Raw genomic sequence first — 27,632 nt, 5'->3', positions numbered from 1 at the left:
ACAGCAAAGATGAGAAAACAAAAAGATGAGAAAACAAAAAGATGAGAAAACATTGGAATGTGCTGCCTAGGGAGGTGGTGTTGTTGTCGTCCCTGGGGCTGTTTAAGAAAAGACTGCACCTGGCACTCGGTGCCAGGCTGGACTCGATGATCTCAGAGGCCTTTTCCAACCTAATCGATTCTGCGGTTCGCTCCCACGCGAGCCGGGTGCTGCTCCCGGCCAGGTTTGACCCGCGCCGCCCGCCGTACTCCGCCTGCCCCCCGCGCATGCGGAGTAGCGGGGCCGCAGCAGGAGCGCGGCCGGCGGCGCGGAAGGACCTTGGTGGGCGCTGAGGTGAGGCCGCTCCCCGCTCCCGCCGCGGCTCCCGCTGTTCTCTCTTCCTGCCCTCATTCTCTCTAACTTCCCTTATCACCCCCATTCCTAGGGCCGCCAGCCGCCGCTGCCCGCTCGGCCAAGGCCCCGCGACAGCCCCGTGACCTCTGCGCGTCCCTGAGGGTGGCGGAGCCGGGCCCGGCGGCGGCGGCTGCAGCGCGGGGCTTGGGCGCCCTGTGTGCGGGGAACGGCGCGGGGCTGGTCCCAGCCTGTCCCCGGTACTGCCTAGAATGTCTTCTGACGTAAACACCAGGACAGCAGGCCTGGGAGGGAAGACCCTGCGGGAAGCGCAGGATTTAGTGGGAACAACGAAGGCCAGCCTTGATTCCTCAACTACTGGGTGTAAGGAGTGTAAGAACTTAAATTAGAATCGTGTCGTAAATAGATTGTCCTTGAATTTTGTCCCTTAAATATTCTCATTGGAAAGTCAAACACACAGGACCAGTGCTGCTCATATCGTGAAGACCATTACTGCACAATACAAAAATAATTGTTTTCTTAATAAAGAAAATTGTTTTAAGTAGAGTTTCTCCTACAATTATATTATTTCTTTATTCTTTCAGGAAATCCAGTCACCATGTCGGCTGCACTGTTGCCAAAGCCACAAATGCGGCACCTTTTGGCGAGGAGGATGAAGTTTCACCTCCTTGGGGCATTTTTGGTGTCTGTGGGATGTGCAGCTTTGTACAAGGTGGGCTCTATAGTCATTCAGTTATAAACTGGGCTTACTGGAATATTTGAAGAATTCATAATATTTTTCTGTTGAGATTGGGTTGAGCTGTTCATAAGAGAGGTTTAGTAATGTGTTTTTGTAAGCATATTTCCAAAGCACAAATAAATCTTCCTAATCTTCATTTGAAGAAGTGATATGAATAATCTGATGTTTCATGCTGTGTGTTCAAGTTCACGCAATTTGTGACAGCTTGACCTTGAGTCTCCTAGTCCCAAAATGCTCTTGACCATTCACAGTTGGTGCACATTAACTCTAGATAGTTTGTATTCTGGTCTGCCATAGTTTCTGAGGCTTGGGAGAGTTGTCCAAGTCTTACTTAATCTCTTGAGTGATTTCAGGAAACTTGCTCTTAAGCAGTTTGGAAAACTTATCCTTCACACTGAAGATAGCAGTGTGGGAAAACCTAATGTGGTCTTTCTGTGCTTGCTTTTGAGGTATCATGTGGAAATGGAGCATTATGTTTCCAGAAGTACACCCTTACAGGTTTGACTTCTGATAAGAGAAGTTTTTGAGTGCCCTTATTAAATAAGGAGATCTCATACACAAGGCAAACAATGCAGTGTGAATTCTTGTGGAAGAACTAGATCGTGGTTTTCCCATTGAATTCATCCATATACTATTGGCAGCATTTGAATGCTCAGGAAGCTGTTGATAAAAGTGACAAGAAGTGAAGTTAATTTCAGGTTTTCCACAACTTCTCAGAGCCACAAATGTCTGTCAGAAACAATAAGCTCACACATGTACTTAACACATCTGTTGAGAGGTAGACAAGCTTGTTTGTCAGACTTAGAATGTAATTTTTTAATAGTCTCTGGGCCAGTACTTTATTTAGCACCCCCATGTTAATACACTGGTAAGGTGGCAGACCAGATTTAGAACAGGTAACATGAATCTCAGCAGTGATTTACTTTGTTCCATGTTAGATGCTGTTGTATAAGCCCACCTTGGAATGTTTTTCAAGTTTCTGGGAGCTTTTTGAGCATATCCCTGTGCTTCAGGTGAATGGGTGTCCAAGAAATGAAGATTGTGAAGATTTTATGTTGGTGATCTGTAAGAATGGCTTTGCAATCTTGTAAAATTTTACCAGATGTAGTTGACTGACAGTGTAGCTCAAACGTAGTCCTTCAGTGTAGGATGCCATTTTATCTGGAGTTAGAGTTTTATAGCTTTATGTATAAATAGTTTTGTGTATAAAACTATTAGCAGGGAGGGTGTTGGACACTTGAGCATCAGTTGAGAGGGAGCGGTTTTGGATCTTGAAAACATAATGTGCTACCTTGTAACAGACTTTGTTTTTAAGGTTTTAATGCAGACATTTGTTCTGACCAATGATCAGGCAGCCTGACCTGCGGGTTTTAACAGGATCAAAGGAATGTCTAATTTGAGCTAAAGGCCTTTTAGATGAATGTCCACTGATAGAAATTATGGAACTAACAGAAAAAAACACCCGTTCGTAAAGCTTTGCAAACTTTAATTTTCTGTGTGTTATTTTCCAGTTTGGAGTTGCTGAACCCAGAAAACGAGCTTATGCAGAGTTCTATAAAAAATATGATCCCGTGAAGGACTTTGAAGCCATGAAGGCAGCTGGTGTGCTTGAGAGTGCACCAGCCAAGTGATGGTAAGCTGCATCTGCAGGTAGTGAGCTGCACTGCATTAGAGCAGGAGTAAGATGATGTCACCAAGATGTTGTGCTTCTTCTGCCTGGGGGGAATCTTCCTTCTTGTTCCAATGTAAAGGGGTTTCTAAAGAGAAAGGATAAAAATTGCACTCAAGAGACCTAAAAACATGAAGAAACAGGAGAACTGGGGAGTAAAGGTGGGATAGAAGCTTCTGAATACCTTTTGGGTATTTTGTTTACAGACTTGTGTGGTACAGGAGGGAGTGATGATGCCAGGCTTTTGCCCTCCTCACATAACCATGGAGAGGAGACAAAACTCTGATGTTAAACTCCAAGACTTGGCTGATTCCACAGTTAATGTTGATGCTGTCACATCTTGAACTGGTTAACTTGGGGCTGTCTGTATCTTCTGCTTACATACTTGTGGTGGTACAGTGAGTGAGAAAATTGAGAGGCTGATTCTCTCTCATAGCATGCATCTTAATGTAAGAAACAGAGACAGCCTCTGCATATCATTTTGAAGTTGGTGAGGAGGGAAAATAACTAGTCATGAGGGGAAATACATCTATATGCACACACATATGTATTAAAAGATCACAGTGGCATACAGCTCTGTGTACTACTAATCACATTTTTGCCATATTATATGAAACTTGAATAGAACTTTGTTCACAATACTCTTTTTTTAGCACTTGATGCTGCCTTGCCTAGGAAGACTGTCAGCTTTGTTCTCCTTTGCTAGTAGCACCAGGAAAAAAGTCTTTATTTCAACTGTGTTGTAGTTATTAATAACTACACTCACTAAGCTGCACAAGCTGATGTGACGACTCAAGAGTTCCTCCCCCTTTCTTGGTGCACGTTTTTTACACCGAGTTCTTTGCTTCTCCTAAAATGACTTCAGATTAATCTAGAATGATAGGTTTTCATTCTTTTGGAATGTTTTTTTATTGTGATCATTATGTGTTAATCTGTGGCTTTAATTATCCTGGCCAGCTGGATTTTCTTGTCTTGTTTGCCTGAAGAAGCAAGAATGAATGAAAGATTTGTACTTAACATGAATACTGAATTCTGTTCTATGACAACCTGCAACTATCTGGTTTCTGCTTAACACAATTGCACAAAAAACTCAGAGCTTCATCTCTTCTAAAAAATTAGGAAAAAAAAGTAAAAAATCCTTGTGTCAGTCCCAGCTTTTGGTAGTGTTTTGGGGTGTCTTTGTTTTGTGAGAGTGGGATACTGCTGTTCTTCAGCTATGACTACAACAAAGATAAATAATGAAATTATAAATTTACCTGGTTTAAATCTTAGTAATTCTGCCTCTGGTTCAGTCCTCTGGCTAATATATAGTCACTTTTAAACTTCTTTAGACACTGAAATTGCATTCTTTAGTCAGGTGGCCTTCATCAGTGTATTCTGAAGGGCCATCTGGTGGTGAAATCATTTGAAACAAACACTGTCAACAAGGATGCATGTTGAATATTTAATTCAAATCATGAGCAGGATTTATTTCACTACAAATAGAGCTCCATTCTCAGCCTGTATTCCCATTGGCAGCTTAAAAAAAAAATTGCACGTTGTGTGCACCTGTTGAAATTAAATGTTTCCTATACAAATTTTCAATTTCTTAATTGTACTGGCTCAAAAGAAAATGCAGAAGACAAATTGTCTTTTGTGATTTTGTTTGAATTGCTGGTGCTTCTTATTCCTTAGCCTGCTTATAGAAGAGCAGTTATTTTTTTCCCTCCTTCATAGAACGAGGCTGTTTTTTGTTATGCCTGCACGTGAATACAAAAGTAGAAGGGGAAAACAATGCCAGTGTTTCAGATGTTTTGTAAAGGCTGCAAAAAAAAGGACAAGTACTCAGAACAGATGGAAGACATTTTTGTTTGCCTCAGAAATTGAAATCTTGGCTATTCTGGATTTTATGCCTTTTTTTGGTGTAGTTACCTAAAGGATACAGTGATCATGCACACTTTACATATCCCAGTTTACTGGAGTGTGTCCTATATGTGGTAGTAAATGCAGTGGCTTAACCTCACTAAATACTCTCTGTGGAGCCAGTTCTTAGCCCCAGAATTGAGGAAGGGGTCAGGTGGGCAGGAAGGGGTTCATTAGTTACAGTGGTAGCATCACACTCGACACCACGTTTGTTCCTGCTGGGCGTGGAGGCACCTTGGCACCTCCCTGTGAATTCACAGTTTCATATGCTTGGTGTGGACTCTGGTGGTGAACTGACAATGGAAATTAAGTGCAGGTATAAATGTGAGGAGTATCTGGCATCTGCTGCGTGCTCAGCCATGGAATTAAGGGGGAAGCTCTGAGTTTGGTGCTAACCACTTTCATGACTCTTGTCATGGAGCACAGCTGGTCTTGGATTGTGTTCACTGTAATGGGGAGAAGCAATTTGAGTTTGGTTTTCTTCCTTCCTTGGTAGGCTGCCTGCACCACTTGTTTCCTCTCTGGCTCCTGTCTGAAAGCTGCATTCCTTTCTCCTGCAGGCCCTCAGCAAGACTGATTCAGTTACCAGTGCAGCATATATAGTGAATCTGATGTGGTGTGCAGTGTTCCAGCTCTTGATTTGTTCCATGTTTCACTTCTGTTTGCCACATGAAGGGTGTGTGAAACTTCAAGGATCAGGAAATAACGGGGAATTCCTCCAGACTAAACTACCGCATAAACATTTCTCTCTGCTGCTTTGCATTCATACATACTAATGTGTTTACTTAGAGCATGAAGTTTGTCCATCATAACTTAATGGTCTTTTTTCTATCTTGCAGATTCCCTTCAGTTTGAGGAGACTTGAAGACTGAACCTTATTTGTTCACTGAAGTGTAAAGTGAAATGCAATTCAATGCATGGCACGCTGTAATGCAGCTCAATAAATAAAATACGAGTCAGTGACATTTATTTGTCTTCATTAATGTAGAGATACTTAAAGGCTCAGGTGCTGGGTGGAAAGAGTGGTGGAAAGTCTCAGAACTTGCCCAAGGTGACTAAGTTAGTCTTTCCTCCAGGAGTTATTTGCATCTCTGTTTTGGCCAAATTTCACATTTGACAGCACAGTATATCCCTAAGCAGTGACAGCTAGTTTGTCCCAGTTGCTTATGGGAATGTGCAAGAGGACAGATATTGCAGGAAGGAAGAGGATGGATTTCTGGAGGGGTCTCTGTTACCTCTGGCTTCACAGGGTGAGCTGACCTTGAGAGGAAGGAATTTGGCTAGAAATTCTAGAAATACACCAGCCAACCTTTTTGTCTTTTTCTGCTGTCATCACTGTATTGTCTTCCTTACATCAGCAAACTGTTGCAGCAAGACTTGGAGACTCTGCAAATGCCCATTCTCACACATGGTGTATTAGTTACTCTAATTGGAAAATTACTCCAAAGTGCAAGCATATTCCCATATAATTGATGTAGAAGAGGAAAGGGGGTACAGGCAGACCAAGTAAAATTATATTATGGTAATCTTGGCATGCTGCTTTTAGACATGTATCATCTTTTTAATATCTGGAAGTAGTCAGTTAAGCCTAGTTTGGATCTCTGCTATGTTCTGTGCAGTCTGAGACATGATGCTCTGTCTTGGGCCATGATAACCTGTTGGAGAGAACAGGCTTTGTCATTGCCTATTGCTCAGGATGAAGAAAGTACTAGGAGTGCAGCTTTTGTTTGCTGAATATGGATACTTAAGAGAACAGGCAAAAGCTGACTGCATGAAAGGAAGGAAGTCTTTGTATGAAGCAGCATGACAAATTAGGCCATCTGTGTTGTATTTGAAGGTCTTCGGTTCAAATCCTGTTTGGAGTAACTCTTATTATTTTACATGGATCATTAACTACTTAACACTTAATAGGTATCCTTGAACAACATTTGGACTAATGAATGCTCATAAGTAATGTATGTGATCCAGAACATTTTATAGAGCAACATAGGATTTTCTTTAAACTTTCTATACAGACAGTGCTTCCTCTAAGCAAAGAAAGAATTTTACGTTAGTGATGCAGGGGAAACCATCTAGTAATCAAAATACCCCAGCTCCTATAAATGTAAACCAACTCTTAACAATAGCAAATTATACCCATTTATCTTCCCAATGTACAGTATAAACAGTGTATGCCATTAAGTATTGACTAACATTTTCTCAGGCCTGTCTGCAGGTTTAAATAGCCAGGGGTCTTCCATCTTACTGACAGCTTCGGAGTCAAAGAAACTTGCTACTGCCAGGTGTGCAGGCTAATAGACACGACTTCTCTTGTCAGTCTAGGCCCTGTATTCTTCACAGTTGCTATGCATTCATTTATTGTCAAATTCTTAGTTTCTTCTAAACTGTTGTAGCCAGCAGCAGTTATTTTAGTCTGTATTCCTTCAGCTACAAGCTCATGTGATTTAAAGAGATGAAAGTTTTGTGAATGAAGGCAATTTTTGACAGGTACAGGGAGCTCAGGGATGCCTTTGGCTAAATGTATTTAACAAAGAAAGGTGAGTTCTAACTTCTGTGGCTGTGCTTTGAGGGTCTGCAGGCTTTCTGGATGCAGTCTAATTTCACACTGGATGCAAGGCATGTACTTCCCTTTAGGAGGTAATGCCAACCAATCCACAGCTTGCTTTCCTCTGGAGTAGGAAGGGGGTCCAAAGCTGGATACCGAACTTTTGCTGAAATCAACACCAACCTGCCAGTTTTCCTTACTGATCTTTTTTCCTTTTTTCCCCCTTTATCAGCAAGAGTTCAGCTAATTCTACCGTACAAATAATTGGAGTGGGACATGACATAGTACAAGACCTGTGAGTTAGACCCTAATCAGTTGCTTGTTATAGGGTCTGGCATTCTCTTTCTAGGAGATGCAGAGCTGAAAAACATACTTGGCTGCTCTTGGAGACTATCCCAAGTGTCTGAAGGTTTTTGCTATATTTATGTATCAAATGATATATAAAAAGGAATTACTTGACCTGAACTGCTTTGGGAAAGGTCTTGCCTGACTATGCCTTCAAATTTTTTTGGCTAGCTTACTTTATTCTCAAGTGTTTGAGGAGTGATTGATTGTTCTGGAAGCAAACTAAAAAGATAGATTTGAAGTTGTGAGCGCTCCAGGTCTAAAGAGCATTATGAGAGTAGGCATGTTTTAAGAGTACACATTGCACTGCTTTAGCAGCTAAGTACAGGCAGCTGCTTTTTGGACAACTTTGTTTTCATAGTTCACACAGCTCATATGTAGGAGAGGTTGATTTATGTGCCGTCCTCACTCGTTTCCATACATATGGTCCGAGGGGGAAGAAAGAACCTGCATAATGCAGTAAAGATGCAGCTCAATTTACTGAAGAAAAGTGTAATTTAAGCAAGTGTTTATTCCAGGAGAATGTAATTCAGGAAAAACACAAATGTATTTTAAAACAATGGCTGAAATCTACAAACTTTTGGAAATGAAACTGCTGTTCCTCATTTTTTACAGGTGTGTTTGCATCCCCTTGGCTTGTCTGTGTACTCCATAAATAAGGAACAGATTAGCCTAATTGAAACGGTGACTACAGTGCTGTTTTGATTCAGTTAGTCACAAAAGCATAAAACTTTTCAGCACATGTTTTTGGCAAGCTAGTCACCAGTTTTTACTTCCAAAGTATTGTCATGATCTATTGCATTTTCTGGTACACTACAAAGTCCAGTGACCAACTGAGATCTAATAGGGCCCTCATGAATCTTGTACATAAATCTTGTCATTGTCCTACACTGTGTAACTGAATGAATAAACAGCTCACAAGAACAAGTATTACAGGAATAGCTTTATTATCTTTAAACAATTTAATTATATTACAATTTATCCATCAATATGCAAAATTAGAAATATTAAACAACTTCCATAAAATATTCAGGAATGAAGCGCATGTGTGTATATACATACACTTTTTAAAACAATGACTAAGTTTTTACATCATTGTATGAAATGTTGATAATGGATGGGCTTATTTCACAGTCAGAAACGGACAGTGCAGAACCCAGCCTCCTTTATTCTCAGTAGATGAGCAGCACAGCTTTTAGAAATACCTTTTAACAAAACAGAACTCAAGAGAAAAACATTGCAGTTACTGCATTCTTTTTACTGTGCATTTGGTCATATCAAGTATGCGTAGAAGTTATTAACTATAAAGCATATGCTCCAAATGGTGATCAGATTTTATTCCAGTTTTTCACTCCAATTCCAGCCATGTTCAGGAATCTCCAGACAAAACTCATTTTGGTAAGCATATATAAAAGGAGAGAAAAGTTAACATGCATAGTTGGAAAGCAAGTAAGCTTTTGGTTTTAAAATGAAACTGCCATAGCCAGATTTGGTTCATAAAGTCATCTAACTGCCCAGAGGCTGATTTCTTGTCTACTGCAAGAAATACTGCTGTTTAACATGTATTTGTAAGTGTATTGTGATGGCATCATTAACTGTTAATGTAACTGGTGCCTGTAGGTCCATAGTTTTCAATCATCTTTGAAGACATCCCACTTTGCTTAGTACATATTTGAAAGGCCACATTTCTAAATACTCCTGGTTTTGTAAGTTTGAAGATGATAAGCATAAAATGAATTAGGGCTGAAGGGAGCACATACAATGTAGTGGTGGCAGATCAGAAATATGCAAGACCCCACAAGGTGTACTTAGCACCTGCACATCTGGATTACACTGAGCTTGGAGATTTTAAGGAGACAGCTCTGTTTCTTAAATTTTTGAACTGCATGTTACTGGCTTCCAGCTAATGAACAGACAATGCACAGTCATACATACATTGAAAGTACTTCTGAAAATTTGATGGTGGATAAAATAAAGTTTCTGTATACAGACAGTTTTAAAAATAAAGTCATGCTGTAGTTAATGTTTTGTTCTCCAAACCACACAAAGGCACTAGTTTACATTATGGACTAATGTCCTGCAAAACTTCAGTCAAATAAAGGAAGCTATTTTAAGGTTAAAGTGGTGCTAAAACCCAGCTGTCACTAGTAACTTAAAACAGCTACGCTGGGTTTTTCAGATTTAGTGGGGGAAAATGTTTTGCCTCAGGACGCACATGTTGGGGGAGTGTGGGTGTGGGGGGAAAGGCTCAGCCTTGAGCAAGTTTTTACAGCTGAGTTATAAACCTGGTTTATAACAGAAACTGGCAGACCCTAAAATATGATATAGAGGTATTGATACACATTTCTGTGTGTGGTAAAAATGTCTGTATGCACGTAATTTTCCCCATTCTCTAATTTTTGGTTATCAAAAAGAAAAAGGATTTTCATTAAGCTGTAGTCCAAGGCTGTTCCTTCTTAGTTTATTCGTTTGCCAGAACACTCTCCTTCCAGCACTAGTATTTTGGCTAGGGAGCAGGAATGTTGTCAAGATTAGAAAAGCTATTGGGCTTTGTTATCAATTTCTACCTCCTCAAAAATTACATGCATCCCTACTTGATGTTGGTTACTGAAGAGAAAGCACTGCTTTCAAACTGGTATGGTATTACTACACGAACCAGAAATAACTATTAATTAAATCCTTTCCTCAAGGCTTTATTTTTCACCATGGTGAATTTGCTAATGAATACTTGGGCAAAATTTGGATCAACTACATATTGGTAGGTTTTTGTTATAGTCAGGGGCTGTTCAGTAGCCATGGTCTGCAGGGCTGGTGCTGTGGCAGTGCTGGGAGCGAGGTGACACGATGTCTTTGTGATGTACTCCACGAGGCGGTTGTACTGCTGTTCTGACAGCCTCTCTCTGGCTCCCTCGGCCTGAAATCACATAAGATACAATAGTTACTGAGTATTTGACGGTAACTGAACTAAGTAGCAAGGACAATAACTTCCACATTTCTCTGATAAAAATCTCCCTGCCTGAAATATTACAATAGTTTAAAGGATTTTTTTAATCATGAGTGTTTCTCCCGTCGTTGAGTCCCTGGTGAATTAGTCCTCTCCTCTGCTGTTTTGGACTTCTGAGAAGCTCTAACTCTGCCACAGAAAATCTAAGCAGTATCTTTTGAGAATTGGTCAAGAGCAGAACTTTACAACAGATCAACTCCTTGTATACAGTAAAGGCATTGAAACCCCCTTAAGAGAAATGTCAGTAGCTCTTGGCAAGGCTTATCATAAAGGAATTCTATTTAGCTAAAGTATTTTAGTCTTTAACTTGCTTCATTTAAAATGAAGACTAGAAGCTACCTTCCAGATGAATGTTCTATGGCAGGATATATCCATCTGCTTCTGGCAACAAAGCCCCCATTCACACAAGGACATTTTCTTAAACAAAAGGGTTTTACTAAAGATGATTTGGGTGTTTTGTTTTTGGAGAAGGCATTAGGGGATCTATGTTTTGCAGGCTGAAACAGGTAGAGGTTGTTTAAGGTCCTAGCAAGAGGAATGCAAGCAACCTACCCTAGTGGGAAAAAATACATTAAATCAAATACTGTCATCTATCATATGGTTCCAACCAGATAAAATATTATCCAGAAAAGCTATGGGCAAACCTGCCTTGGGAAGATCAGTCTCCTGTGCCCTTATTTTTGAAGAAGTTGAAGATGACTATGACTAGCTTGAGAAGGGAAGGCAAACAAGCAGGCATAAGATGGTTGCATGGTTTCAAAAAAACTGTATTTCAGAATTCCCACCATGGATACTACAGCAGTATGATGAGATATGCCATTCAAAGTAGAAGTGATTTCCAAAATACGACAGTGAAGAAAAAGGCAGCAGCTATAATACGGCTAAGGTTTGATGCTTCCTTATTTTACACTTGGAGAATTGCTGACCAGTTCAATTTTTGTAGGATTTAAAATTTCCTTGCTAAGAAATCATGCTAAGAATTTAAAGACTGCTATCTTCTGCCTGTCTTTCAGGGAATTTTACATGTCTTGCTAGATAGAATGATATTTTCAAACAGTGTCATTAGATTCAATTTAACATCCACAATCAATATCTTATCGTGTCTCTGGACTGCAAGACTCATTTAAATAGTCTGTTGCTTATTTGAAGAAAGAATTAATATGATTGATGGATAGGGACAGGTGTCACATTCACATGAAAAAAGTTCCCCTTTTTTATTTTTTACTGTGCCTTTGGAGATGGATTTGCTGCTCAGTGAGTAGAACACTCCTGTTTTCAATCATCATCACAAAATTGCTAAAGGAAGCAGGCACATGAACAAGCTCAGAAGTTTAAGGTTGAAGCCTATGCCTAGAAACAGCGGAAATGATGAAATGGGCAGAGGAAAGGGTTGTTTCCATGAGGGACCTTAAGGGAGGGAAAAATCAGAAGGCAGACTGCTGCAGCAGACTCACAGCTAGCAGTGGAGAATGGTGTCTGAACCACATCTTTGGTCTGGTGGCTCAGTAAAAGTATCTCAGCAATCAGTCTGTTCCAGCAGTTGAAAGGAGAGAATTATGCTGAAGTACCACCTACGTAATCTGGATTTTAAGCTACAGGGTAAATCTTGCATGTAGGTGGCTTCACACTTTTTCCTGATTTCTCCTAGGGAGGTATGCCCAGGGACAGCTGGGTTCTGCCTCCACATCAACCAGAAGATCCTGCTCACCAAAGGAGATGGAAATGGTGCTGGCATCCCACTTACCTACTTCTGTGAACCCATTCTTCATTCAGCCCCAGGCTATTTTCCACAGATACAGCACAGTTATTTAGGAGGAAATATTAACTATGGTTGGATGGTCTTCCAAAGCAACTGGGACCCTGCTTGCTTTTAGATGACTTCATATGTAACTGTCTGCTTCTGCAGCCAGTTTCAGTTTGGCTTATATTTTCAAGAGAAGAAAAAATTGAAATTGATGTTATTCTAATTTTTTTTTTCCTAAATGGGACCTAATATTGTCACTAAGTGCCCTCACTTGCTGCTTTGAACTTTATCATGTTAATATCCAGATCACTCAAGGATTCAAAACTTGATCAAGGCTTGCTTAATGCACCTCCTAGAGGAGTATTACAGATACCATGTCCCTTCATATTACAAGGCCATACTTTTGGGTTAAGAACTCCAGTGTTTTTCCAAAATTCCTTCCATTATGGTTTATAATGAGTTTATAATGAGTAAGCCTAAGTTAGCAATTCTAACTCCACAGCAGCTACAACACCTGTGCTGTGCAGTCCAGATGGGTGTGTAGCACTGATTTACAACCTCTGTGCATACTGACTAAGAAGATCCAGATCTTTAGGATTTTTTTTTTTTCAATTGCTTTGAGAAATCCAAAGATTGGTTTTCTGCTCCAAAGATGATAACATATAGGACTCACAAAAAGAATCTGGAATATCTGAAATTCCAGGGCCCTTCAATTTTTTGTTGACTTCTTGATGTTATGAGCTATACCAAGAGCAGCTGGAAGAGCAGGCCTTTTGAGTTTGACATCTGTCTGGAAACAAGCAGTGTCTCAATTACTTTGGAAGATAATCCAAATACAATTAATGCTTCCCTTTCAATAACAAACTTGTCAGTGCCAGAGTTTTTAAGAATCCATCCAGGCTATTCCTATCCAGATGGATTAAGTTATATATTGTGGAGGCGAACAAGGCATCAGGAAAACCCATTGCTGAAGGAGTCAAAATATGCTCTATAACATCTCTGGTGATTACAGCTGTAGAATAACTCGTGTTTCTTAACTGTTCCAAGAAGCTGAGGAGAGGGAATGAGAGAAACTGTTTTGAGCAGAGCTGAAACAAAACTTTTTGGCAATTGTTTTCATGAGCAGTAATGCAAAAAAGTGGACTTTTATAGCCTTGAAATGAAATGCTTCAATTTGTTGTATTATTTCTATCATCTTTGACTAAGTTAATCAGAAAAATAGAGATAACTTATATTTGGTAACATTAGCTCTGTTTTGCTAAACTCAAAATAACATTTTGGTTGACCTGACTGGGCATTTTCCAGCTAAAAATTGAGGCCATCTTTGCAAATGTCATCGTGCACAGACATGTCTGCACTTCACCTTCAGTGCAACACAATGGCCTACTATTAATACTGAGGAGTTGTGCCTATTGAAGCATCATTCTGCAGCTTCGAGGCTGCTTATCTGCAAGCCACAACTTGTTCCTCCTAAGGCTCCTTTTCCTAATTGCATCTGCAGACTTTGTAGAAACTCTTGTCAGAGGAAGCTGAAGGAAAGCTCTGGCTCCCATCAGCACCAGTGCTGCACATGACACCCAGACCACAGATTCGGCTGCAGAAAGGAAATCACCAAGTAGGAGATATCCAAATCCACTAGGAAAACACAGTAAATATTAATTACAAAACACTCTAAGTAATTACTAAAACTGTATATGAAGCTTTTTGGAATCTTTTGCTGCATAGCTGCCTTAGCTGCCTTAACATAAAAAAAAATCAAATTTTTTTATTCTCTGTTTCTTTCAACTGCTCTTCCTCACAGCATATTTCTTTAAATTTTTTACAGGAATTTCAGTATCAGTGTCTGAATTCTGAAGGATTATTTTGCCAGGTCTGTTTTGTACAGCATCACTCAACTTTTACTGTCTTGCCATCACTGACTTGGCTCCACCTGGGACACAGGCACTTTTCCCATGCCATACATTTTCACCGCATTCTCAAGAGCCTGTATCAGCAAAAGAGATGCTGTACTCAGGCTGGGGGGCTCAAGGCTTACAGCTCCTAGAGCTGCATTGTTGCACCACTTGAGTAGGACTCCCACACTTCCATCCAGAACTTCAGAAAAAAATGATGTATTTGGTCCAGTACCTCCAAAGGAGGGCGTTTTGAGCATGTGTGTGGGGGAACATTGGACTCTGCTCATGCCACGCAGGGTCGCTTTGTGCATTCAGGGGCCCCACTTGCCCATAAATCCTACACATTCCCAGCCGTAGCAGCTGTGGGGACTAGAATTAGGCTCTCTGTCCCTCACCTTCCCTTCTCCCAAACAGGCAGACCCTCTGCACTCTTCATCACCCACTTTGGGCTACCTGCCCTTCCCCCGCAGCAGCAGCAGCCTACTCCTCACCCCTAGGTAAACCAGATGCAAAGACAACACTCCAATCCAATAAAAAAAGGAACAGAGCTGATGCTAAAGTTAGGGTTAAGATAGGTTGAATGCATCTAGTGCCTTAGTGAGAACAACTTTTCTTCTTCTTCCCTCCAGGACAGTAGCTCTGGACTGAGCAGGACAGTCTGGATTCTGATAGTCTGATCTGTGCCTCCACCAACCACTCAGCACTCAGGGACAAAAAAAGCTGAGCTTTGCCCACTTGCTTCACAATATAAGTAATCCCTCATGTAGCTTTGTGGTGAGAGAAGGCAACTTCAGTCAACAGTTCTCTGTGAGACTGAGGTTAGTGGAAAGACAATAAATATAAATAGAGAATTCAGCACTAAAGAAAGCTTTCACAAAAGTATTCAAGTGCTGTCACGACACAGATGAAGTCCTTGCTGAAATCAACAGCAAAACTCTTTAGTGACTTCAGCAAAGTTAGGATTTGACTGAAGGTGCTCCTACTTTTTGTCACACCTCATATTTCCGGGGTTTTATATGTTCTTTTCTTATATGTGGAACAGAAATTTCTGGTACAGCAGTCTATAAGCTACCTGGCACACTTTTACAAAAACTGGGACATGCATGTTTGTTTTTGAAATGCTCTCTCATATGATTCTATTTGAGAATTTAATACAATAAACATTGTTTCCTGAAAGTGTAAAAATATAACATTCTTCTGCCATTAAAAGAAGATAATTAATCCAAAAAAACCTCACTATTCAAATGGCTTAGACATCTTTCAACATGAAGATGAAGGGCTTATGCTCTTACTGGCAAACACTTGGTGCATGCAATCCCAGAGAAGGACTTATCCAGTTTAAAGCTAACATTTGCAGAAGAAGGACTATCTAAGGAAGTAAATACAGCCAAACAAGACCACTGTGCTAGAAGAGACAAGATAAAAGCATGCCGAAAGGAGCATCAGCACCACTGAACTGTTAACATAGTTCCCAGAAGAATAAAAGCAACTGCTTTTGCTGGGATTTTGTAGGCACAGGGTGCAATGCTGGCTTGCCAAACCACGAACACCTTGTGCATATGTAGCCATGAGAACTTTTTCAGAAAAGAGGTGGTGCTTACCAAGAACTCAGACTTCCTCTACTTTTTCCCTCAGAAAATTTCTGTCATAGATACAATATATCACGATCAATAAGAGGATAGAAGGGAAGAGACACATTCCTTCCATCCAAAGGGCAACACAGCCAACTATGAGGCACAGATCTTCTGGTTCATCACTTCAGCCCCTGGCCTCCCAGCCCAAAGGTGAGTATTCCCACTGCCAGGAGCACCAGCAGCAGTGTAACTTCATCTTTGAATGGAAAAGGTACTCAAGGCTTTACCTCCAAGTCAGAAGGCACTCTCTGTTGTTTTAGCTGCACCTTCAGCAGATCTTTTTGCTGATCATCTTCCAGACAATCGATTTCAGTCACGGGGAATGCCTGCTGCTGTGTATCTTCACTGATGCTCACAACAAAGAGCACCTCTGAGGTGAGCAGCAAGCAGCCTTCATGCTGCTGGCCCGATCCACTCACAATCATGACATCTAAGGCCATGTGGACCTCTGGCCTTCCCAGAGATTGCAGCATTTTCCTGTATTATCAGGTTAAAAAAAAAAAAAAAAAAGACAAAGAACTACTCAGTTGGATCCTCCAGGGCTTGTTTTAATCACTATGCTTTTACTTAAGTCTGTAGCTATCACCTACAGATATAAAATAAGCCAGGGAGTGTACTCCAAAACTCCATTACTGAAAGATGTAAGACTTTAGATTTAAAGAATGAATGTGAAATTGTTACTTATCAAAACTCCTTAATCACTCATTGCAAAACTGGCCTAGTATCTGTTCTAGGTTATCCTATTTCTCATCCTATTTCCTTGATAATAGAAAAATTACCCAGAGAAGTGTCTTAGAAATTCAGTGCAGAAAATAACGTTATCTTCACTAACAGCTGTTTCTGGAGATGAGCAGTATTTTTCTTGGGCTCAGTGCAATGACAAATAAGTAAGAACTCACTGAATACCATTAAATAAAGATCAGCTCTATAGTTTCAAAGCTGGATGCAGATCAGCAGCCCATCATTTGCAGATTGGGTTTCTATGCACTACCTTTGTGTTTAATGTTCCTAAACAAACTGCCATAACTCAGCCTTTCCTAGGGAAGCCTTTCCTGTTAACTTGACCAGAGGCCAGAATGTATTAATAAACAATGTGTATGTAAAAATGAGCAATTGTCTAAATAATGTTACCAGACATATTTGACGTGGCTGTTTGGAGCCTGCTCAACATGTTGATCGTTTGGATGAGAGCGCTGCTTGGGAAGCTGTGACAGTCCAGCTCCATGCAAAATACCTGTGGTAAGAGAATTCAGGTTTTTTAGTAGCTGTTTTCTACAATGCAGTTACATGCTGCAGTGATGTCATCTGTTTAAAGCAGTTCATAAAATAGTGCAGATGTGAAATGACGTCGCTTCTCTGGAAGCTGTAGTCAAGATAATTCATTAAATATTACAATGCAAGAGTTGTGCACTTAACCCCTGTGATCTTGGTTTAGCAAGAAACAAAAAAATCCCCACTGTGTGTTCTATGAATCAGCTGTAAACTTGCAATCAAGAGAAACATAACACTCCTGAGAGCCATCACTTCAGAGCAGGATCAGACACATCACTTAGGATTTATGTAGAAAAAATCAAGACCATTGTTAACCTTCTTGCTTAATATTAAAATACTTTCATATACATGTCACAATTGGTACAAATTAGAAGGCAAGTTTGCCTAGATACTGCATTTAAATGTTCAGTTACTTAATCCAGCTGTTAAACATAGATCCATGTACATTTATGAGATCTCCTGGGGCATCTGGTTTATTGTGAATTCTTCTTAGTGCCAACACAGAATGGAGACTACAAGCAGCAGTTAAGTAGGTTTCTAAAGAGACTCTCCAAAGCTGAAGATGACACAGTATGTATGATTTCAGATGGCCTGTAAACATTCAATGATGGGGTATGGTCACCAGAAAGAATGAGTGGGTTGCAAAAAAATTCACAAATTAAGTAGTTTTAAAAATTTTTACACGACAGACATGGAGTAGATTATTCAGCAAGCACTAGTGTTATATTGTTTGGTGCAAAGTTACTCTTTTACAAATATACTTCTTTACAAATAAATGAAGGGATTTTCTTTTGTCTAAGCATTCCAAAGGCATTTTTGCATAAGGGTGTCAATACTTAGATTCCCTCTTACACAATGGATAATAATTTAAACAAAACATCAGCAATGAAAAAAACCCTTTAATTTTTAGCACACATGTTGATGGTAATACTTAAAAGCAGCATCCCAGTTGTAACAGTTGGCTTACCGAGGTTCTCAGCATTATGTGAGTGAAAATGTTATTTACAGATGGAGACAGAGAGAACATGTGTTTATTTCTGTGTGGTCCTCCACCCCTTGGTCCCCCCCAAGAGGCACAGTCCCACTTCCAATCCAGTTGTGGGTAAGAGTTACTTGAACTCTTGTGTATTTTCCTCTCACGCACTGTCAGCTATTATTGATACAGTTTTATGTTTTTTCCTGGCTAACTCTTTTTGTCACATGGTCATGGAAAACATGATGTCTTATATACCATATCTGCAATGAAAATGTCCCTCTACTACTGTGAGTTTCTTGGTAAAGACAGCAGCAGAATTGAATCTAGAAATAATAATGTCCTGGGCAGCAAAGACAACATAGAGACAGCCAACAACAGGAAAAAAACCCTTCTGATTTTGCTGATATGGGTTTTACACCTATGGGGTTATGCTCATACAAACAAGATAAAGCTGATTTGAAAGAATTCTAATAATAGTTTCATTATTTCTTTTACTAGATGGAATGAGCTGTGGATGTTGTGGCAAGCATCCTGAACTTAAGCTCTATGAGAACTACTCATATTCTAGTCAACACAGCACAAGCATAAATATTGCTAGTGATTAATGGCTTAAATATTCAAGGTTTGTCTGGTATAATCAGTGAGGTGGAATAATTGACACATTGTCCTTCTATCAATTTCCTTCTTCTCTTCCTTGACTCCCTCCAACCACCATTTCTTCTTAAATATTCAAACTGAAAGTGATTTATTGATACTGGAAGCAAATAAATGAGTGTATTTTGATATTTTATTTTTATCTTCTACACCTTTTCTTTGTCCAGAATTGTTCCCATCAATTTGAGAGGATTTAGCACCAGTGCCATTAAGTGCTAAGTCTAGCTGGAAACCCCAACTCTGGTTGCTCTAAGGTTAGCCATGTATCTGAAAACAGGACTGTCTTCTTGTGAAGCTCCACTTTAAAGGGGATGCTCCTACTACATGACTCACTTCTTTCTCCCAGGAACATATCTCACTCTTTGTGTAGAGAGAGCCCAACTCTTTCCCTGCCATAACAAAGCAATCTCAAAATAACGCTCTAATTGGACATAGTGTTGCTCTAATCCTTTTATGTCAAAAACTATTTTGCAAGCACATATGTTTCTGTAACTAATTCTGCTGTATTCCAAGAATTACTTCATGCTTTCTGCATTCCGTGTTTCTGCGGCTGTACATCGCTGATCAGTAACACAAGAGAGAAGCACAACACGATGGCGTTTCAGAAAAACAGCAGACCATTTGTAAGTATTTAGCGGTGGCGTTTCTAAACCTTTCTCTAAGTCACACAATACTGAGCTGGATAAGTAAGACATAGCAGGTTGTATCTGAACAGCATTTGAAAATTTAAATGGAGGCGTTGGAAATATGACACTCACCATAACCTGTCTGGGAGACGAGCTCAGCTGCCCCTCCAATGGGCTTTGTGAAGACGCCCATGATCCCCTTCCCCACACCCGAGATGACCCCTCTGGCTTTATGCCCAGCAGAAGCTTGGGCCTCAGATACTCGCTGGAAATTCTGCATCGGCTGATCCACAATCCCAGCAATTGCACCTGAAAAAACAAGAGTCTCCAGTAAGTAGTGAAGATAAATATTCCGAAATAAGAGGAAATCTTACTACTGGACCTGAATATTGTTTGGATTAGAGACTGTACCCCATTCTTATACAGCTATTTAGTATGTGACCAATTAGCTAAACACTTTCTTAGCTTTAGTTAAGTTAGATCTTAACCTTTTTCTTTTAAATATTTAGATCATCTAACCTCACAATATGTTTTCCTCTTTCAACTATTTATGCTAAATGCTTTTGCTGAGTTAATTTCATTTGGCCCATTCTGTGTCACAATTCTGAAAATGCTGGGCTAAGAATGAAATACTCCAGTTTTAGATGACTTGAGCTGCTATGGAAATGAGATTTTCATTTAAGTGAGAGATTGACTTAATGAGAATAAAACCTGCTTGTATTCAATAGATCATTTTTATATCCTCTTCCACTGCCAGAAACGTTCATAAGGTAATGCAACTTTTGATATATTACTAAGATTAGCAGAATTAGACTTTGAGACTTTTTGTTACTTTTTTTTTGTGAAAACCATCATATTTTACTTTAATGTGCATGGGTCAAACTTTTACAAGTGACATAGTGACCTTCCCAGCTTTTAGTATCAACAGAGAACTTCAACTTAAATCTTCCTAAATGTAAACAGGTATGTGAGGTGGTACATTTCTTTGATCTTGAGTTTATGCTAGCCACTTAACCACAGACATGTCTCTAGTTGTTGCAATTTTGATAGATAAGCTCTTTGGAGATCACTAAGGGTACGAGGATTGGACAAAGTGATACCAGTCTGCCCGACTTGGTCAGCTCTCAGTTTGCACCTGCAAATGCAAATATCAAGATAAAAAAATTATTTAAGGAGTAGGACTGAGTGTCACCCTGGTTACTAAGCATTTTCACTGCAACCTACACATCTTTGAAAGTTCTGCTTTGTATGTGGAAGGAAATCCAGGCAGAATTCCCTATATTTGGACAATCACAACCGAGGTATTTGGCCCCATGTGTTTACCAGCCTGACGTGCGCTAGGCAGAGAGCTGCTAACTGGTTTTCAGATGGTTTTAGTTACACTCACTGGATAAATGAAGAAATTGTTGACTTTGAACAACAAGAACTAATATTGTATTTGTGCACAGTCACTGTCCAAAGAAAAGACAAGGATGAGAGGCAGCACACTTTTCCCCAGATTCTTGTCCCTGAAATACTATCTATCAGGAATTCAAGAAACTTCCATTCCCCTAAAATGCCTTCCTCTCCTCTTAGAGAGAATTCTTCCAAATTCTGCAGGACTAGCCTTTTGACAAATGTATAGTATTTCCACAGAAAATGATTGTCTGTCTTTGAAATGATGCCTGGTTTTATTTGAGGTCACTCACTGAAGCTGAGTGTTCAGCAGAACATTCACCCTTTTTACCATAAAGGCCATGAAACTTTTTCCTTAATGCCATGCCATTGAAACGAGACAATTTTCAATTCATTAGTACTTACCAGCTGCTCCTGCTGCTTGACTAAAATAATATCTCAACACCACATTACACAATTGGGGTTGTTTGTCCAGTCTTTTGTGCAATTGGGATGCATTTGAAAGCATAAAAAATACTTGGAGTTCTGCTAAATTACAATATTGTACTATCCTGTGACCTCCTTCACCCTATCTGTTGAGGTCATCCACAACAACTGCACTTTCAGAACAGAAGTTATTGCCTTATAAAATGTAATCCACCTAAGTCCTTGCACTAGTAAATTATTTACTGCAATACACTTGAGCAAAGTTATAAGGTAATAATAAATAAGAGCCCACTCCAAAGGATATGTGGTATGCTCCAGGCACTGCTCAGCTGGGCTTAGGCTCCGAGGACAAGGAAACAGAATGGAAACTGCTCTGACTGTATTATATAAGAATATTTATATAGTGTCTCAAATAATCTATACCTTAATTAGCCAGTTTTTAGTAATTCCACGCTTTCTGTTACTCTGGCATTTTATGCATGCTCTGAACCGGTCTGTAAAGACATTGCCCTTTTGTACCTCAAATCCTTTTGCAAGTCTTGCTGTTCTACCTGCAAAAAATATAACCAATGATCTCTTCCTCCTCTATAATTCCTTATCTTGAATTGCAACTCACTGCCCTTACTCATTTATGTGCCATGGCCATGCCCACAAATCACAATATAAACTATAACCTTACTCCTTTCATTGAGGAGTGGCTGGTCCTACCACCGTTGCATGGGGAATCCAGATGTGTGCAGCATGTGTGAGCAAAGGAAGAAATCTATAGGCCAAAGCCTGAGCAACCTCAAAATCCAGCAACAGTGGGAGAGTGGTGACACACACGTGAGGTTCAGGACATCCTCACACCAGAAATTGTGCAAAGCACATCTTCCCTGTGCCCCTGTGGCTTCTTGCATTCTAACAGAGCCCTTGGCAGGAGCACCATGAGGGATGGACTTACCACAGAAAGTCTCTCCCCAACAGGTAGGGCATCAGGAAAGCAGAGCATGGAACCATATGTAGTGGTTCCTGCCTTCCCACTCTCATTCTCTCTCATATGGTGTCCTATTCTGTCCCTGTCCTCTCCCTGTAATGTCCCTGACCAGTATTTTTTTTAATTAAACAAAACCATTCTCCATTTTCCGTTTTTGTTTTCTTACCCATGGCATTTGATTTTATATGCATGTCCACATATGTACACACAGATTATGCATGTATAAAGAAAACCTCAATAAAATTAAACACCAAAGCAACAAAACAAAAACATATTCTTCCATTACTGGACAAAAGAGGTTCCAGCAACAACATAACATCTGCTAAACATCAGATGGGGTGCACTCTGGTTAATACATGTGGCTCAGTAACAATAAAAAAGTTACTTTGATAGCTACAAAATTCAGATAGTTCAGAGCATATCACTGGATTACTCCAAGAAGAATTTGATTACAGGCAGCAAGACTGTATACTCTGTGCACAGACTGACAAAGTTTGGTGAATGCAGCACAGCTTACAGACTTTGCAAAGCTCAGATTGCTTGTGACAAACTCTTTCAGAGCAAGACATAATTGGAAAAAATCCCCCACTAAGAGAAACTGGCCATGCTTTGCCATGAGGCTGGAAGCTGGCCAAGCTGAAGCCATTTTGCTTGCTTTTCTCTGTTGTCTTTCAGGACTGCCGCAAGTGTTTCACACCAAAAACAGGGCTGAGGCATAATCTTATCACAGCAAACATCTCATAAAAATACAGCTCAAAGACAAGAGCACCTGCTGCCATGCATTAATGTAGTTGCACAATTAGTGTGTGGAACAGCACACAATTTCAGGATTAGCACTGGCTTGTGGTATTTTGTGTTGTAGATAGGCAAACTTAGAGTGGCCCCGACTCAGTGAGAGTGTACAGCAAGAACAGCCACCACCACCTGTAATAACAAAAATCTGAGCTGTCGAAACCCAGGCTTGTTTTCTCTACCAGGACAGTTGCACTGTCAGGCAATATGGCTCAATTCACTTCCCCAAGAGCAGGAAGGAGTAACTGAAATGTTGAGCACTTCTGCCATTGTAAAAAAGAGCTTTTTGAATAGTTGTCGGCTTTTTGGTTATTTGGATTAGCTCAGCTTCCTGAAGGCAGCACTTCAATATAATATTTTTCACTAGGACCAGCAGTTGAAAATACAGCCTATAGTTTCAACAGTCTCTTTTACATGCTTATAAGTTATTATTTTAAGTTTGACCCTGTCACACAAAATGCAAAAGACAGTTCCTCGGTGGGGAGTCAATCATCTAAATATTTTACAAACAATTTCACTGTATTTTTGCCTAAACATATAAAAGAAAAAAACACTTATCATAAGCTGTTCCTTTTTTTCATGCACAAGTGTTGCTAAAATGACCCAGAAATCTCCCCCAAACTAGTAAAGAAGACAACAGCTGGCCAAAGATAACAATCAAATCAAACAACACCCTGACAGTGCTTGAGTCATTTAAAATGAGACAGGACAAAGCACTTAAGAATGTACCACAGGGAACAACTTGCACTGAGGAGGAGACGAGAGTACATGATTTTGGCCCAGATTCAGCAAAGCTCTTAAGCACATGCTTAAGTGCTCTGCTGAATCAGGGCCACCGTGAGCCAGATTTTCAGAAAAATCAGAAAGGCAACTCTACTTTCTGGGTAGATACCACAACGTATTGGTGAACTGAGGGCTCTTACATGACTTCACCTAGGCACAAAATCTACATTTACCTTGTCTTAGCTGCCTGCACAGGTCAGGTGGCTTTTATGAACATGAGTACTGTGACCACCGTAGAAATCTCCTTCACACTTTTCAGTTTTACAATTAGAAAGTCATAGAAATTATGGCTTTAAATAGTCGTGCTCTCTGAATTTCTGTGCTCGTGCTCTCTGCATTTCTGTGCTCATTAAACTTTTCGTCCTTGTGAAGGAAAATAACTGCAGCTTCACTTTGTTATGTATGAAGAACCTTAAGTGCTTTTAAAGTAAGCATGTTCATATTTCTTCTGAACGCACTGGGGAAAAAAATCAGCACAGTCATACCATCCGTTCATCTATGACTGTTTTTTTTTTGGGAGGGGGGAAGCCTCAATATTCTTTAAACTAAATGGTCAGGACAGCAGCAGCTTTCCGACATGTTTGTAAAAATTGAAACATAGGTCTATTCATAATTTAGGTCTTTACATAATTTATATGGATGCTGCCTATACAGAGGAAATATGCTTTTTAAAAATCAGGATTAATTAAAAAACTTATACAGAGTAAGTGGAATATTTCTGATTTCTCCCTTAGTGATAATTCCATACTTGTCACATCCAGCTATACAGTAACTGTAACTATTTATCTGGGCGTTTCACTGACACCACTGCTTAGAAAAGCGGGATTTAGCAGGGAGCAATTTCTAAATCATAACAGCGGGAATAAAAACAAGACCCTAACTTGTGGAGGAGCACTGTTTAAATACTAATATGAAGCAGTAAGTTTCTAACATGAAGTCTGATTTCTTGGGAAATCAGGGACACTGGAATTCTAGCTATTTTTTTTGGGTTTTGTTTTGTTTTGTTTTTGTTTTGTTTTGCTTTTAACTCGGGTGTACTGCCGCGATCCGTGGAATCTTTGTGCGCAGGGAGGGGCAGGAATGGCCTATTTGTGCATGGATGTGAGGAGTCCCCAGCTTTCCTGAACAGCAGAAACTCTACGTTGTTACACCCAAAGCTATAAAGTTTTGGTCTTTACTTCAGGCTGTACAGCTGATGTTTTTAGCTCTGAAGGGCTCTGGTGTGTCAGTGAAGGGGATGGAGACAGTGTGTTTTGTTAATAACTGAGCCAAGATCACCAAACCATTTCACCAGCACACACACCAGGCTGACACAGTGCTTCTAAAAGTATAATCTTCCATCCAGCAACTCAATCTGATTGCCCTCAGCCCAATAAAACAAGAGGGAAAAATAAAACCTCCTCCACACTGCCTTTGATTTGCAACACCAGTAACATCTTACTATTGGGACAGTGGCTACTAATACATGGAATTTCTCCTTTATGCACATTTCTCCCAAGACACTCGCTTGCTGGTTTACAGGCATTATCAAATGACAGTGCTTCACATCATCTAATGTTATTGCTTAAAATAATTCCCAGCAACTTAACCCAAACTTGTAACATTTTTACCACTTCCTCTTTGGGGCTTTCAGGGTTGCGGTTGCAAATTTAGGAGCTGTGTACACTACTGAAGATTAGGAAACAGGACAAATCCTTTCAAGCTTCAGCTCTTCTAACCTTTTGCACTGGACTGCTTTTGGTCACTTTGATCTCTAAGAGATTCATACTGTTTAATACACACTGAGGAACTCTGCCAAACAATACAGTTCAGCATTCCTTTGCTGTGTGACAAGTCGAAGTAACCTAGAAAATCCAGCCCCTTACTGCAAAACTTCTTGCAGAGACTTTTTCCACTGTGGGTTAGTTTTCAAATTTTTAGGTGCTATTTTGAAATGGATAGAGTAATCGCTACTTCTAAGCAAACCACTTGGCTGCTTGATGAATAAAATTACACTGGATCAGGACGATCTGGGTCTCTTTGTAAAAGCAGAATTCCTCATCAAAGCTTACTTAACATCTGCACTAAGTTGAAGTGGTTTTCAAACAAACCCAAGAATTTCTGATATCTACAGTGCTGCAAAAACAAGCAGGTTCAGAAGGCATTCCTATAATTAATCGGAAAGTAAACATCAGCACGATGACGTCTTCGTGTTGAATTAGTTACAAGTCACGCTGCCCAATGCAGAATTATTCTTTTTCCCCACTCAGATATACATCATGTACAAGTAAAAATATTATTTCACAAAGAAAGTGCAAACCAATGCTATATCGGCAATTATTTTATCAGCAAAAATCATACACAAAAGTCACTAAATCTTGATAAACAGTATCTAATATACATACTGTGAGGCTTTTACACAAGAAGACACCAACCCCTCCAGCATTTGAAATTATAACTCACAGTTAGAAAAGGCTAGTGAGCAGATCAGAAAACAGTATTATCACTTAATGTGATATTTTATAGTACATTACCTAGAAGGCTAATGCCTAAACGAGAGAGCCCCTGTCTCAGTCCTTCTCCCAGGCTCTCTGGAAGCTGCCTTCTCCATTCTTCTTGTCTGTTGTAATGCTCCTCATCCAGTGACAGCCTATCCATATTCCGAGCAAGACTTGTTGCCAGATTGGTAATTGACGTCAGTGTACCTAAATGCATGGAGATACACATTGGGGTCTGGATCAAAATGCTTTAATTTAAACCACGGAGAAGTTGTATGGCTCACTGCAATACTGAGCGTACGAGCAGAACAGCAAGTCAAGTGAACAGTCACCCATGTGTAGCATGCTTTACTATTTGTTAAGCATCACCACGCTGCTGCTATGGTCCGTGTCACGCCTTTTACATTAGCCTGCTCCAGGTTTGCTCGGTTGGTGGGAACAGAAACTCATCTGATCATCCTTCTCCAGTTCTTTGACTTGTGTAAGGCTAATCTAAATGGAGAGCGGGGTGATGGAAAGGTAAATAAATATTTACAGAAGGATCTGTGAGGCCCTGTCCTGCGGGAGGCTGGAGCAGAGGGAGGCTCGGAGCAGCAGCCAGAGCCGGGGCAGCCACGGAGTCTGTGCGGCAGCTGGAGCCACGCGATGGCACTGTTTGTACAGGCTTTGCAAAGGAGAACCTCCTCCTGTTCCCATGGCAGGCCAGCCCCACTGGCAAATCCCATCCATGTACTCATACAGTTATGACAACTGTATCTACCTTTTTTTTTTTTTAATAATAAATATGAGGAGGCAATCGAGTGTAGAATTTCTGATGGCTAGCAAAAGTGCAGAACACCTTTAATGCTTCTGCAGTTATCACATAAAATACTTGCTGAGTGAATATCTATTTCCCACTGGGAGGTTTAAAATTCTGAAGTTTCTGAAACATTCTCATGCACTGCAGTAAAGTGGTGATCTGTTTAATACATGAGACACTGCATGTGATCTTGTCACCCTCTTCACTTAGTTAAACAGGAACCGTTTGGTTTTTGAGCCCTGGTACCAGGAATTTCAAATGGCAGTGTCAGAACAGCCCAAGACATGGCAGGGCCAGGAGACTCAAGGATGAACAGATTTTATTGCTGAAAACTTTAACAATGCATGACAACAAAGCAGTAGTTGAAGTAATAAAGCAAAAGCTCTACCTTTGGAAATGTGTTTTACAAATGATGTTGTTCCTCTGGAAACTCCACTGACAAATGCTCCTGGGCCTCTGGTCAGCCCTTCATAGGGGAGTCTGAAGAAATCAGCTATGCCATTCCCTATGCTTCTCACCAGACTAGCTGGGCTTCCAAGAATTTCCAGCGATCCAACAACCCAGCCTGTGTGGAGAAACAAGACATATGTTACAGCTGCAAAAACTGCAGAAGCAGCAGTTGTGAAAA

At 40.2% G+C, this 27,632-nt stretch overlaps 2 protein-coding genes across 2 annotated transcripts in view; one reads left to right on the top strand and one right to left on the bottom strand.

The window, feature by feature from the left end:
- Window positions 1-276: 276 nt before the first annotated feature.
- Window positions 277-5,626, top strand: LOC134050290 (cytochrome c oxidase subunit 6C). Its single transcript, XM_062503259.1, has 4 exons — window positions 277-333; window positions 936-1,063; window positions 2,602-2,723; window positions 5,501-5,626. Exons 2-3 carry the CDS (start codon window positions 950-952, stop codon window positions 2,719-2,721), a joined length of 234 nt encoding a protein of 77 aa, XP_062359243.1. The 5' UTR covers window positions 277-333; window positions 936-949; the 3' UTR covers window positions 2,722-2,723; window positions 5,501-5,626.
- Window positions 5,627-8,488: 2,862 nt separating this feature from the next.
- The window catches only part of VPS13B (vacuolar protein sorting 13 homolog B), a 429,974-nt gene continuing 410,830 nt past the window's right edge, over window positions 8,489-27,632 (bottom strand). Inside the window, exons 57-62 of the mRNA XM_062490506.1 lie at window positions 27,393-27,569; window positions 26,242-26,412; window positions 19,489-19,665; window positions 16,960-17,062; window positions 16,056-16,305; window positions 8,489-10,465 (exon numbers count right to left, since the gene is read on the bottom strand). Of these exons, the coding sequence (XP_062346490.1) occupies window positions 10,220-10,465; window positions 16,056-16,305; window positions 16,960-17,062; window positions 19,489-19,665; window positions 26,242-26,412; window positions 27,393-27,569 (1,124 nt within the window). The 3' untranslated portion in view covers window positions 8,489-10,219. The remainder of the gene's footprint in view (window positions 10,466-16,055; window positions 16,306-16,959; window positions 17,063-19,488; window positions 19,666-26,241; window positions 26,413-27,392; window positions 27,570-27,632) is intronic.

The sequence above is a fragment of the Cinclus cinclus genome, chromosome 1 (assembly GCF_963662255.1).
Source record: "Cinclus cinclus chromosome 1, bCinCin1.1, whole genome shotgun sequence".
Taxonomy (NCBI): Eukaryota; Metazoa; Chordata; class Aves; order Passeriformes; family Cinclidae; genus Cinclus; species Cinclus cinclus.
The sequence above is the reverse complement of the archived record's forward strand: the minus strand, read 5'-3'. Positions and strand labels throughout refer to the sequence as shown.